The 14,687-nt window shown below is 32.7% G+C and overlaps 1 protein-coding gene across 1 annotated transcript in view; it reads right to left on the bottom strand.

The window, feature by feature from the left end:
• LOC145311748 (hemocytin-like) overlaps positions 1-14,687 on the bottom strand; it is a 78,122-nt gene that overhangs the window by 57,982 nt on the left and 5,453 nt on the right. Inside the window, exons 5-28 of the mRNA XM_080150725.1 lie at positions 13,854-13,927; positions 13,420-13,478; positions 12,564-12,666; positions 11,748-11,811; positions 11,056-11,167; positions 10,721-10,813; positions 10,372-10,452; positions 9,812-9,956; positions 9,573-9,673; positions 8,968-9,121; positions 8,314-8,423; positions 7,940-8,027; positions 7,201-7,252; positions 6,505-6,602; positions 5,929-5,997; positions 3,492-3,607; positions 2,753-2,826; positions 2,456-2,562; positions 2,077-2,160; positions 1,844-1,928; positions 1,320-1,432; positions 973-1,090; positions 549-691; positions 201-348 (exon numbers count right to left, since the gene is read on the bottom strand). Of these exons, the coding sequence (XP_080006851.1) occupies positions 201-348; positions 549-691; positions 973-1,090; positions 1,320-1,432; positions 1,844-1,928; positions 2,077-2,160; positions 2,456-2,562; positions 2,753-2,826; positions 3,492-3,607; positions 5,929-5,997; positions 6,505-6,602; positions 7,201-7,252; positions 7,940-8,027; positions 8,314-8,423; positions 8,968-9,121; positions 9,573-9,673; positions 9,812-9,956; positions 10,372-10,452; positions 10,721-10,813; positions 11,056-11,167; positions 11,748-11,811; positions 12,564-12,666; positions 13,420-13,478; positions 13,854-13,927 (2,391 nt within the window). The remainder of the gene's footprint in view (positions 1-200; positions 349-548; positions 692-972; positions 1,091-1,319; positions 1,433-1,843; positions 1,929-2,076; positions 2,161-2,455; positions 2,563-2,752; positions 2,827-3,491; positions 3,608-5,928; positions 5,998-6,504; positions 6,603-7,200; positions 7,253-7,939; positions 8,028-8,313; positions 8,424-8,967; positions 9,122-9,572; positions 9,674-9,811; positions 9,957-10,371; positions 10,453-10,720; positions 10,814-11,055; positions 11,168-11,747; positions 11,812-12,563; positions 12,667-13,419; positions 13,479-13,853; positions 13,928-14,687) is intronic.

Here is a 14,687-nt window from a genome sequence, read left to right as displayed (position 1 = left end):
CGTATAAAGGATTTATACATTCAAAACTTTAGTTTTCAATTTTTTTAAGTTTGAAGCTTTTTTAGCTAGTAGTAAATATTGAGATAGGATGAGGAAACACCGCGGAAACTGCGTACACATTTGGAAATTAGAATTCAGAACATCCTATTTTGACATTCATAATGAGTATTTTTTTATTATTTGCTGCTTTGAATAAACACCTGGCATGTCAGGAGGAAACTGAAAGTTAGAACCTTCCAGTACATTTGTAACCTGAGTATCCTCTAGGAGTTCATTGATAGCATAAACATTGGCAACTTTTAGTGCTTGGTGGCTTTCAAACAGGTGTCCCAAGTTTTCTTTGATACCCTTAATATAATTCAATTAAATGTTTGTTTGAAGCCTAATGATTTAATTTCTACCAAAAATTTTGCAATAAAAGGAAAAAAGAAGGGTATTGTAGGATATGTCAATTTATTCTATAGATCTATGAATGATAGTTATGTTTATATATTTAATATATATTCTTATTTTTTTGGATTTATCTTTATTGTAGAAAAAAACATCACCTTAATTTTATTGAGTTGACCAATAAGAGCCACATCATCACTAACTTGAACAGAGTTGACCAGCTTATCACTAATCTGCTGTAGTAATGTCAATATTTCCTCACATTTATCTTCTTCCACAGTTTTACCTTCCTCTTCCTTCTTTAACAATGTTAATTAATATCTTTTTTTGCTCAAAAGTAAAAAACAAGATTTTTTAAATCAGTAAATTTTTAACCATTTTTATAAAAAGAAAACTTTCTATTTGAATTGACCAGAATATTGAATTATAGAAATTTAGTTTACCTAAGAAAATACGAACAGAAATTTGATTGTTTTGGGTGAGAATTTCCTTTCTTGAATAAAGATTTTAGTAATTTTCTTTCAAAAGTTTTCAAAATAAAGTTTAATCTTAATATAAAATATTTCTAACATTTGTATTCCTGACACTCAGGTCTGTTGGCAGTGACCAGGTCAGATTTTAGGCAGCTCCCATTTAATTTAGAGAATAATTCATGTTCAGGGCATCGATGTTCCATAATATTTATCTGACCATTTGTGGCCTAAACATAATATAAACATTTTGCAGGCTTGTGTCAGTTTTTCCATAAAAATAAAGAAAACAAATATAAAGATGTATATGTCTTGGTAAAATTTTTCCTCTTTATGTACTTGGATGAGTAATGAGTAGAAGACAGCTGTTTTCCTACCTACATGCACTTACCTTGCTGGAGTAGTGAAGATTACAGATGTTTTTGTCTGGGTAGAATTTTCCTACTTACATCTACTTACCTTGCAGGAGTAGTAAAGATTACAGATGTTTTTGTCTGGATAGAATTTGTCCTCTTTACACCCACTTCCATTCTGTTCAAGTTCTACATTCATTACCAGTTGAGACAGCTTGCCTGAAATGGTTTTCCTCATTGTTAAAGTTTTCAAGTTTTCATTAATACATTTTACTAACTCTACTTTGAATAATTAAGATTTTCGAGTCAAGTTAAGATAACTATGAAATGTATATGTTCTTGTTTTAATTAAATGATAGAAATTCATTTTAAATATAGAAAGAAAAACGTCAGAATGAGATAAAGAGTTAAAATAAGTTTTGAAAGAGAGAAGATAATCCAAGTTTTTAACTTTCTTAACAAGAAAACTTTCAAGGATTATTTTTTTTGTAAAACTGATCAATATAACTTTGGATCTAAAAATAACTTATCTAAATGTTTATAAACAGATAAGAACAAAAATATAATACTTATTTATATATATGTAATAATTATAGAAAGCCAGAAAGAATGGATTTATATAAAACTTACATGAACATTTAACTCTAAATTCCATATCTTGACAGTCCTCTCCTTGACAGGGAAGCTTTAGACCAGTTGACATACAGTCTGTGCCCTGATTTTTATATATAATCCATAAAATGTTTGTTTTTACATTTTTAGTAAATTGTATAATGCATATGTAGTTTGCTTGAAATTAAATAAAGCCAATTAAAACAAATTTCTAAATTGGACCTTGAATACTAATTACTAGATTATCCTGCCTGATCTAATGCTCCAGATTGCCTGCATTCCATGCTGGATATCTCCTGTCGGCCACACCATCCAGGTACACTTCCATCTACCAACTATGAAACAATAATTAAACTAGAAGATATAATATAAAATCTTAATCCAATTTAGGCTAAAAGAAATAGGTCATACATGTAAAAGTCTAGAAAGATATTTTTAAAAAGATGATATTGAGACAAAATCTATTGTTTTTCATAATATACATTATTGTAAAACAATTTTTTAAAAACTTTAATTTCAGGTAAACTCTTACTTATTTAAAATAAAATATCCTTCCCTAAATCTAAAATATGAATATAAACTTGTTTTTGAATGTATTATATAATTGATAAAATAAGTAAGTAAGCTTACAATGACAGGAGTTATGTCTTGAATAGGATATTTTGCTGACATCCATCCAGTCCAACCTTCTCTACAACTTAGTAACAAGGATATGTCACTTGCATTGTAGAAACTTTCTAAAAATTTTAAAAAAATATGAAATTTGAATTGTACTTGCATACATATTACAAATTATTCCAATTATCTAAAGATACTAAAGCTACTCCACAATTCACCTTAGGGTAGAGTTTTTGGATAACTGAAATGTGGTGAACTATATAATAGATGTGGATAATATAGTTCTTGTTCGTTAAAAAGAAACAGTACCTTGATAACCATCAGTAGAATTATTTGGACCAGTACATGTGTTTTCACAAACTTTAGCATTATTCAGGCATTCACTAAAATGTTGTAAGTTGTTATAAGAAGCACAATATTCAAAACTATAGAGTAGTTGTTATATTTTAATTATTATATTTTTTGTAAACAACTAAAACCCTGATTTAAATAGTTTTTTTTTAATGTTTTTTGAGTATCAGCCGTATTTATTAAATTATTTAACACTAAAAAATGTAAAAGCTTTAGTTTTTACTTCATGAGTTTAGTAACAGGCAAAGAAAAAAAGAACCTTTGAACAATGAAAAATCTCAACATCAATTATAATATGCAAGCTTCTAAATTGCTATAAAAGAAAGAAAGGGGTATAGTCCTTTCCACGACATCCCTCCATAAGGAGCGATTCTTCGTATTTTTAAAATGGCTTTTTATAGGTTATTTTAGGTTAGGTTAGGTTAGGTTATATTGTGTTAGGTGATTGCCCCACAGGGTTAGGTAATTGGCCCCGCAGGGTTAGAGCCCCCCGCAGGGGCTAGAAATAGAAGAAAAGCTACTGTGAAAAATACAAGGATCGCTCCTTATGGAGGGATGTCGTGGAAAGGACTATACCCGAAAGAAATAATTATTTCTCTTTATTTTTTCTTTTCAAATCAAATTACTGATCATTATTATAACTAAGCTCTATCATAATTTAAGAAAAGACAATGGAAAAATAAAAATGTTTTAATACCATATCTGACAAGAAGTTTGTGACATGACATCACCATCATAATATATTTGTCCAGCTTCCTCCAGACAGACAGGACGGCACGAGGATTTCAGGATACAACTCACATTTCTCCAATCCTGAATAAAATCTAAGTTAACTTTTCTTGACGGAGAGACCAAAGAAATTGTGACGAATCTACTCTATAAATGTTAGTGTATGACCATTAACGTGCGCAGCAATTAACCAGGGAATGGGGGGGAACCATTAGGAAACAAAATAGGAAAAGGCAGGCATTCCCCATAACCCATTTGAAATGGATGGGTTGTTGACACTCTTTTACACCGCCATACAGCACGCCATTAAGTCTGTCCTTTTGTCTGTCGGTGATTCTAAGGTTGTTTGCTTTTTCGTACAAACACTTAAATGTTTGTTTAAAAAAAAATAGGTGAAATAATCTATTGACAGAGTAGCTCTAAAAGAGCAGGAACTCTACAAATGGAATTTATATTAACCTTCTTTCTCAAAAACTTATCTTTTTTTAATATACCTTTTACATCTAGTTGGGCCAAAAAAAAATTTTAAAATAATTTTTTTCAAATTTTCCTGTTATATAAGTCAATAAAATGAATTGTAACAAGGATGACAACATCCATAAAAGCGAAGCTCTGAAACGGTAGGACAAACGGACATTAACACTTGTATAATGTCAGAACTGAATAATCAGAATGCGAATGTATAAGAGTCAAAGCAAAATTGTAAGTAAATTTGTTGAAAAACTGCTTGATACAGGAAAATGATTAAGGACATACTTACATTTTTAGGACTTGATTATCGAGTTGCTTCGCTTATAATATTGTACTTTGTTGTCCCAGGAATCAGTATACCAAAAATCAGACCAATCGGATAATTAGGTCACATACAAATTTGTTGTTAAAAATGTTAAAAAAATCAACATGTTTAAAATGGACGTACGGACATTCTGGTAATAATTATAGAGTTGCTACGCTTTCTAACTCGTACCTAACTATTACAGGAATCACCATGCAAAATTTGAAATCGATAGGACAATTTTAACATGCCTTAATTAACGAAAAAAACTAATTAAAAAAGTAAAAAAATCAACATGTTTAAAATGGACGTACGGACATTTTGGTAATGATTATAGAGTTGCTACGCTTTCTAACTCGTACCTAACTACTAAAGGAATCACCATGCAAAATTTGAAATCGATAGGACAATTCTAACATGTCTAAATTAACGAAAAAAGCTATCCGTGACGGACGGACGGACGGACGTACGGACGGACGGACGGACCGACCCTAATTATAGAAAAGCTTCGCTTTTAAAAATACTTAAATAGTACATATATAAGAAGTATAGAAAAAAAAGAGTTACATCAAAAACAACAGAAAAAGGCCAATCAAATAGTCACTAATTGGGTACTAATGTCTGCTATAGATGGTCAAGATAAATTGATGTGCGCCCCCAACTCCAATAAACATAATTTCCCTTCTATAGAATTGGTGGAAAATTTTGTGCACTTCTAGTTTGTACAACCCAAACATGGTTTAATAAGCATCTCTAAAGGTTTTTGTCAACAAATGAGAGAACGCATTCATGAAACTTTGGGGACCAGTATAATTTCTAGGCCTATGTCCCCTCTTCCCCAGGTGCACTAAGAAACTATTCTTATACTAAAGTAACAGGATGTGTGTCTGTTTGTTTGTGTGTCTGTGTGTTTGTACCGAAGGATCTCGCTAACCGCTGAACCGATCGGGTTCTCATTTTTTAACATTTTTTAAACTAAAAATAAAAATGGGGGGGAGGAACCCCCCCCCCCAAAAAAAAAAAAAATAATTATTCCCCCCCAAAAAAATTTTTTTTTACTTTTTCTTTTCAAATCTAATATAGTAATTGGATAATCAAATTTGACTCTCCCCTCCTCAAGTGCCCCTAGAGGCCTCTAGGGCCGCAGCCGCTAGTAGCTAATAATTGAACAACAAAAATGCGGTAATGTAAAATAAGTTAAAGTATACTTGCTTTCTGTGTAATAATTTGAATTCAGCATACAAATAGATTTCAAAGAAACATTTGGAATAAGAAAATTTATGTGGAATATATTAGTGTGGTGTACTAACAAGATTCCAGATACAATTTTCCTACGCAATTTCTTTGCAAACTTAGATTGCGATGCATCCTTGTAAGCGGTAAGAAATTACATGAAGAAATGTATTCAAATATATTTTTCCTTTGTGTAATAATTATATGACATTTTAAAACACAATCTTAAGTTTTAGCTGAATGTCTAAACCTTTTTTATGGCAACCCGTCTGATTAGAAAAAGTTTTTTTAGCTTAAAAATGTTTGTACGTACATATATTTAAGGCTTATGCCAGGGTGAAACGCGGCTGCCAAGCCCTGTCTGAATTTCCCTTGCCCCTCTCTCAACAAATAGTACCTGATGTATCCTATCCTGTGTACAGGCATCAGGTTTACATCCTTCTGTACAGCTTCCATCACCACAGTCCTGGTAACTCAGTAGCGTGCTCAGAAAATCTTTTTTTTTATATATTCTTCACACAACGCTACAATCAATGTTAATATAGCCCGCCCCATCTTATTTTTAAATAAATTGAAAACAAAGTGCTTTACCTTTACCTAAACCTTATGGGAGGCCCTAACTCTAAAATGCCTATACCTTTTACCCAATATAACCTAACCTAATATGAACAAAGAAAAACACATTCACACAGAAAACTATTTCTCCTGTAGGTATTTTCATTTTTTTCTAGATAAAGGGCAGGGGTTTTGTGTATAACTAGGAACTTTGAAGGTAACGGCAAAATATTTTGTTGGATCATGATATTTAAAAAATTTAAGTGAGTGTTCACAACTAGAATGTCCAAGAAAAGAAGAGGGCTAGAGTTAAAAATATCCCCCCAAACTCTCCTTCTCTCTTACAAGAAAAGGTATTTCTAGTCATATAGAAATATGTTTTCCTTATAAACATTTGATTTTCTGTGCTCGCTGATGCCTGCGATATTCTGGAATATTTGTTATAATTCTGACAAGTCTTGAGTGGACACCTGGAGGCACAGGTAGAGTAACTGTGGCGGTCAGGACATTGCAGGGCTAAACATTAATATTTGTTATAATTCTGACAGGTCTTGAGTGGACACCTGGAGGCACAGGTAGAGTAGCTGTGGCGGTCAGGACATTGCAGGGCTAAACATTAATATTTGTTATAATTCTGGCAAGTCTTGAGTGGACACCTGGAGGCACAGGTAGAGTAGCTGTGGCGGTCAGGACATTGCAGGGCTAAACATTAATATTTGTTATAATTACAAGTCTTGAGTGGACACCTGGAGGCACAGGTAGAGTAGCTGTGGCGGTCAGGACATTGCAGGGCTAAACATTAATATTTGTTATAATTCTGGCAAGTCTTGAGTGGACACCTGGAGGCACAGGTAGAGTAGCTGTGGCGGTCAAGACATTGCAGGGCTTGAAATTAAAAATATATAGTGTTTTAACCCTATTTTTTTAGATAGTTATGTAAATATATTTTCAATATAGGTATAAAAGGTATCATTATTTTTTTTTTATTTCTAAAAGATAATTTATGAACCGAATTAACCGAATAATATAATTTAACCCATGACGTTCTAGTGTAAATTACATCTATTTTATATCTATGTCAATCATTTATGTTTTAGTAATATCATATACTTACGACAAAGTCCTTGAGACCTCCATTTGATATTTACTCCTGCCCTCGCACATGCCTTAAAAAGATATGTATTCATGATAGAAATATAGTAGATAGTTATATGTCAATAGGGGATTTTTTTCTAATTGATACATTTCTGTATTTTTCGTAACCTAACCTAAAATAACTTATAAAAAGCTGATTTAAAAATACGACGAATCGCCCCTTATGGGGCGATGTTACGAAAGGGACTATTCCCGTTTTTTTTCAAACAAATCCTTTAAACATTTTTTTTATATTCAAGCAATAAAATGTGGTTCTAGACGCCAAGAATAAGGTGGATGCTGTGAGTATTGGTTTAAAAAATATGACGTAACAAAAAAAATTAGCCAATGAGAGTCCACTACGCATGCCGCCATTGGTCAATAACGGCCTCTCATTGGCTAATTTTTTTTGTTACGTCATATTTTTTAAACCAATACTCACAGCATCAATAAGGTGTAGCAAACAAGCGAAATGAATTCAAAATAATATTTGGGGTACAGATAAAAAGGTCTTCAATTCTTCTATGTGTTTACCACTAACAACAGCTGAAAATCACGTATGCTAGGTTTATTATTTTTTTCGAATTAATTTCGTTTTTAGTATAATGTGTCTAGACGTTATTTTTGGACGTTGACGTTCTTGTTGAAATGTTAGTACACATATGTACACTCACAATCATCATCAATATTATACAAGCGTACAAAATGTACATATTTACCTGTGCATAAGCTGAAACCGCTGTACACATACACTCACAATCGCCTCCAACATTACAGCCACAAGTGTCCTTTATACATCTCTCCAACCTTATTTGACACATTTTGATTATTACATTAAGTATAAAAAGTGAGTTTGCCAATTTTTAAATGTAGTAAAACTAAAATTAAATTATTTATTAAAAATAGAAAGCATATCAGACTTAGTTTTTAAAATAATATTGAAGATCTTTGCGCTATTGCTTGTGTTGGTGCAAATGTGAAGGTAATTGACAAAAATTCTAAGTACATCTTAGCAACAATTTTTATCAAATGGTATGTGTGTTATCTTAAATTCATTCCAGTTTTTCTGCTGCTGCCAATAAGAATTATTTACCATGGTTTTAATGGAACTTCAGAATGACATGGCTGGAATAATGAACTTTTCAGAACTCCACACTTTTTGTCCGCCCACATCTTCCTGTGTGGAAATAGATTACAGGTGTCCTAAAATTTTGTAATTTTATGTAATACAAAAAACAATAATATCTTTTTCACATTAAATGAACCAATAATAATTTTATTATTTTTTCAATAATTTTTCACTTCTAAATAGTTTTAAATGATAGATGTAATTACGGACCAAGTGATTTAAAGAGTTTTAAGATGTTCAGCGGTCAAAAATCAAGAATATAGAATGATAGCAAAGAAATTCCGCAACTGTTCACTTATTTTTATATGTGTTTAATTTGAGTAGCATTACTGAGCAATGACCAATTGACCAAATAAATTTTTTACAGCCGTCTATCCTGAATAGCAGCCACAATAGGGATATAGACAATAGACTGACGGACTGACTGACAGACGGACAGAAAAACTAAAAAAATATACGAACACAGTAATAGTGTCTGACTGATTATGACGTAACAAAAAAAATTAGCCAATGAGAGGCCACTGTAAATTTTACCATTGGTCAATAACGGCCTCTCATTGGCTAATTTTTTTGTTACGTCATAATCAGTCAGACACTATTACTGTATTCAAAATATACCTGTTGTGCTTCAGCCTTGGGGCAATATCCATGTATCCTCCAGGAGTCAACAAATCTGAGAACTGATGACTCAACATCACCTCCGGGAGACTTTAGGTCATCAGAAGAGTCATCATTAAAGTTTCCACACAATCCTTGGATAGATCCTTTCCACCTGTTAGATTATAAAATTATTATCTTGTATGATATGGAGTAGTGTCTTCTTTATGGTATGCTTATAGTGTTGATAAATTTTATTTATTTTTGCCCCTTTTAGAGATTTAAAGTAAAAATTTCAACATAAAAAATGTATAGTGCATCAATTCATTTGAAATAATTGAGGAATGGCCTAAAGTAATTAAACCAATCTTAATATCCTAAATATTTAATACTATAATATTACTATGTCTGCATGAAAGAATGTATGTCTAGTAAGATCCCATAAAAGCATCTATTGCTTTTCAACAGTTTAAGGGAATTTAGAAGAGTAGTTGGGTTTTAGGCTATTATGGGGTAAAGGAAGTCAACCTTCTCGAGAAAGAAATTTTGTAAACCTCAAGATGAGTGTGGGAGTTGCTAAAGTACAAAACTCGATGAAATTCTAAATTAGACAGCCAAAAAAATACCTTGGGTCAAGTTTAACATAAAGTTTGTTTCCCTTGTCCCATTGTACAGTCACTCCAATATCTCGGATCTCAATCCATAGGTATAGCACAGTGTCAATAATCTAAAGTAATTCTTATTTCATTAATCTATTTTATATATGAATCTATTAATTAAAATGATTAGGTAACATGTTTAAAGTTATCGAAAAGACATATTTTTCAGTTCATTATTATTTGAGGAAAGTCTAGTAAAATTTTACCTGAATTCTTTTAAACTTATGTTTGTGCAACCACTCTCCATCCTTATTGAGATTTATAAACTCCTTGTTATTCCCCTGACCAATGTTGATCTGTACGGCTTTGGAGCATACCACACTGCTTGTCCCACAAGGTACATTCTTCACACTAAAAATCAGGTTTATAGGGATAGTAAAATACACAGTGAATATTTGTAATTTTTGCCTTGAAATAATTGTTGGAGAATAGGAGTTGTACATTAAATTATCTGGCATTGTCTTTTATGTCTGCTAGAATAATAAGTGGTTAGTATAGACACGTGGTTCCAATACATCTAATTTGAGCTAAATTCTTTATTCATAAGAGATCATATATGCCTTTTCTGTATATGTGTACCTATAATATTCTTGCTATATATTTTTGGGATGCTTTTATACTAAACTTGCAACGACATTTAAAACTCCCCTAACAAAACTAAACTGCCCGGAAAATCTAGTACGCTCTGTCCGGTCGTCTTCAATCTTAGAAAACTTCTATTCTAGACAAACAGACAGAAATCCTACAACTTTATAATAATGAATACCTGATGGAAAATGAATCTGAGGATGACAATGAACCTTTGGCCAGAGTATAATCACAACTTCCAAGAACATCATAAACTTTCCTATAATGTTTGATTGAACAATGTTTTTAGATTTAGTCCATTTTTATTGTATTCAATGATAGAATGTAAGTATTACTGTATTTAAAATATCTTACAACATTGCGTAATGAATATTGCTTTATTAAATTTTTTATCACATATTTGCGGAAAATTTTAACAGTAAGAAACATTCCGGCATGGATTATATTACAAAAATTCGATAAATTACTAACTTTTAATTCGTTGGATAAATTATTCTTGTAAGTAATCGTTGAAAATAAAATGTAACCTGTCAAAAGTTTGAAAGTGACCTTCACCCCATGTGGAACAAACAGCCGGACATTCCTTGTTTGTACAGGACCATATTCCATCTCGGCATAAGCTATAAAGAGAGTTAGATTAAGAATAGATAGCAAGGACATTTCTAATTAATTTGAAACCATACACAATCGAATAATTATTGCAAGATAAATAATGTCTTTTTTTATAGGACAATAAGCTGGGTAAATAAATGGATAGGTTTAATTATAGAGATAATTATAATTTAACAAAAAAACGCTCACTATTTGATTACTTGTTGTTCGAAAATTCCCTTTACTAAAAAATTTATTTTTGATGAATTACCATTGGTTGCAGTCTTTCTTAACTGTCTGACCGTCAGAATAACTTTTGCCACCATGATGACAAGGACATTCTGTAGGATGGACACACTTCCCTGATTCTGATACCACATAACCTAAAACATAAGATGTCATATTTTTTGTTCTTTTTTAATTGGTTGACCTATAACTTAATACTTAACAAGGATGACAACATTCAAACGAACAATAACTCTTGTAGAATTTAATAGGTAGAACACAAATTTGTAAGCAAAGACAAAATTGAACATAAATTTACAGCAAATTTGCAAAAATACATGATACTGTAAAAGGACATACATTTATTTTAGAATTTTTACTATAGAGATGCTTCGCTTATAATATTGTACATTGTTGTACTAGAAATCCTTATTCCAAAAATCAGATGAATATGAAAACTATATCATACAATAGCTGTTGTAAACAAAAAGTTTAAAATGAACATGATTTAAATGGACGTATGGACTTTCTGGTAATGATTACAGGGTTGCTACCTATCCTAAATCGTACCTAACTATTATAGAAATCATCAGGCAAAGTTTGAAATCGATAGGACAAATATAACATGTCTAAATTAACAAAAAAGAGCTAGCCGTTACGGACGGACAGACCTACCCTAATTATAGAAAAGCTTTGCTTTTAATAAGGGGCCAGATTTCGATTTCATAATTTTTTTACCTTCCATACATGTACATCCAGGTTTGCAGTCAGTCTGATTATCAGTTGATGGTAAATGCATACTCTAAACAAATAAAATGAATCTTCATACTTACTATTGAAGAGTTGTTAAAATAGTGCATAGACTTTTAGTAAATATATTTGCTAATTTGTTTCCTATACAATAATTACAATTTATCAGGGCTGGGCAGCCTAGCGTCAGCCGAGAGTAAGCCTCAGTGAAATCGTCATGTTATAACTTTAAAATTCAGCTGGATGTCTAAACCTGTTCCATTACAAACAATCCATCTTTTAGGAATTTGTTTTAAGATTGAGGCTTATGCGACGAGTCCTGCAATTTATACGAAGAGTTTTAGAAAGGTTATATTTCCAATTTAAATAAAAGTCTCTCGAGGCTAAGGGTGCAGCAACAAGCCACTGGTATTTTATATCTTTACTAGCGGTTTCGCCCCTAGCCTCTAGGGGCTGTGCCCCAAGAGGTGATCAAAAAAAAAATTTGGCGAAATTCATAAGAGGACGAAGGAAATCTAAAAAAAAAAAAAGGGGGAGGGGGATTTTTTTGTTTTTTGGGGGGTTGGGGGTGTCCCACCCTCCAAGAAAATAGCCTAAAACCACCACAGGACCAGTAGGCATATACCCGGAAGAGTAGAATCCGATCAGTTCATTGGTTACCGAGATCTTAAGGGACGGACAGACGGACAGACAGACGGACAGACAGACGGACAGACAGACGGACAGACGGACAGACATCATTCTACTTTGTATTATAGAAGATAGGATTTTATCAACTATTTCAAGGTGTTTCCAATTATTTACCTGGCACGTAAGACCATAATTTGCACACTTACTAAACTCTTTATTTCCAACACATTTGTGTTGACTTCTGATATACTCTTCAATATCTTCCTCAGTTGCAATACTTGAAATAAATGACATAGTAGCTTTTGTAATATTCCGTAAAATTGTGAGCAAGCTTCCAGTCAAATGTGCTTATTAGGTCAAACTGTTGTTAATTATGACCAAACGCCTAGCATAACTAAACGCATAATTAAGAACAGTTTGACCTAATAAGCGCATGAATGGAATCTTGCACCAAACTTTAGGAAATTAGGCGAAAAAGTCACCCTCTTTGTCATATAATATTTAGGATTAATTCACAGTAAAAAATTAAAATCAATATTTTAAGGGAGGGGGATTATAAGCGCCTTGAACCCCCACCATCATCTTAAAGGACCATGTAGTTTTCTATATCTTTATTAAGATTTCTACAAGATTGGTTAGAATTTTCAGAGGCAAAGCTACTCTACAATTCACTTTCTCTGTTCGTCAGTTAGTCCGTAACGCTAGTGGGAAATGTGATTTTCTTTACTGCTATTGAAGATAGACAGCTAAAATCTTATATGACATATTCGACATCTATATGCTTCCACGAATCTATTTTAGACGTTATGTTGTCCGTCTGTAAGTCTGTCATGCTTGAAAAGACATTACGTTTAGAGGTTTCGTGATTTTCTTTTAGCTTTTGCATCTTCTCATTCCTTTTATTCTTTATTAGGACAACTGAACATCTGTTCTGTATCTCCCTTTGACCGGTTGTATATTCCACGATTTTTTGTGCTTTGCTACTTATGGATGTTGGCATCCTTGTGTTGTGATATGTTTAGATAATCACCTGCAATTCCATCTGGCATTGTGGCAGCTACATATTTCATTTGTTGATTCTCTATAGACCTGAAATTTAATTAAAGAATAGAGGGGGCATGTGCTATATGTAACTCTGCCTACAGGGCTAGGACTCTGTCCTGATTTTTTATTGGGTCTTTGAGTCCCTACGAAAGAACATAAAGTAGTTGGCTAGCAGACAAAAGGGGTTTCTACAACTTGGGGCAGGTAGTTGTCTGTATTTATATATACTTATACATTTATTGTCTAAAAAACTATAGTTAAAATTTGAATGATTAATTACTAAACGAAATTGTCAGTTTTCAATGTCTGTTTCTAAATGTTTGTAAATGAAACACATGTTATTGTTTTTATTCTGCTGTAATTGGTTCTAACACTTTTGTCTCTCAAATTTTAACTTATCTAATAAATAAAATTCTAAACCTTTGAATCCGGGTCTGCTATGCTTCCATCTTCTAGAGTTAAACATCCACAACTTGACAAAGGAATACATTCGCCTTACAAAAAAGAATTAAAACTAAGTTTCATTTCATGTAAACTAGTGACTTGGCTCCCCACAACGACTGAACTTACATATACACAGTTTTTTTTTACTGCTTGACTCTAGTCTGATCGATTATGACATGTGTCCCACTTAAATCAAATTTATGTATGAAAGTGAAACACAAGTTAGAATTTTTACTTTCTTGGGAAGGCTTACGATAGACTGTTACAATTTTTCGTAAATTGTTGATATATCAATATACTAGCGGCTATGCCCCCCAGAGGCCTCTAGGGCACTTTAGGGGAAGTTAAATTCGATAACCCAATTTATTTATTTTAGATTTAAAAAAAAAAGTAAAAAAGTAAGTCTAATGAAATATAGCAAGATCAATGGTAGTCACGGGATTCCTCCCCACGGGATTCCTCCCACTGGATTCCTCCCAACGGGATCCCTCCCACGGTATTCCTCCCACACGGGACTCCTCCCACACGGGATTCCTCCCACACGGGATTCCTCCCACACGGGATCCCTCCCACGGGATTCCTCCCACGGTATTCCTCCCACACGGGATCCCTCCCACTTTTTGAGTAAATGTTACTACCTTGTTGATTTAATAACTGTCCCTCGGGACAATAGCATCCCTCAATACAATGAGTATATGTTACTACCTTGTTGATTTAATAACTGCCCTTCAGGACAATAGCATCCCTCAATACAATGAGTATATGTTACTACCTTGTTGATTTAATAACTGCCCTTCAGGACAATAGCAT

The sequence above is a fragment of the Acartia tonsa genome, chromosome 2 (genome assembly GCF_053477335.1).
Source record: "Acartia tonsa isolate MP-2025a chromosome 2, ASM5347733v1, whole genome shotgun sequence".
Taxonomy (NCBI): Eukaryota; Metazoa; Arthropoda; class Copepoda; order Calanoida; family Acartiidae; genus Acartia; species Acartia tonsa.
This window is presented reverse-complemented; position numbering and strand designations above follow the sequence as displayed.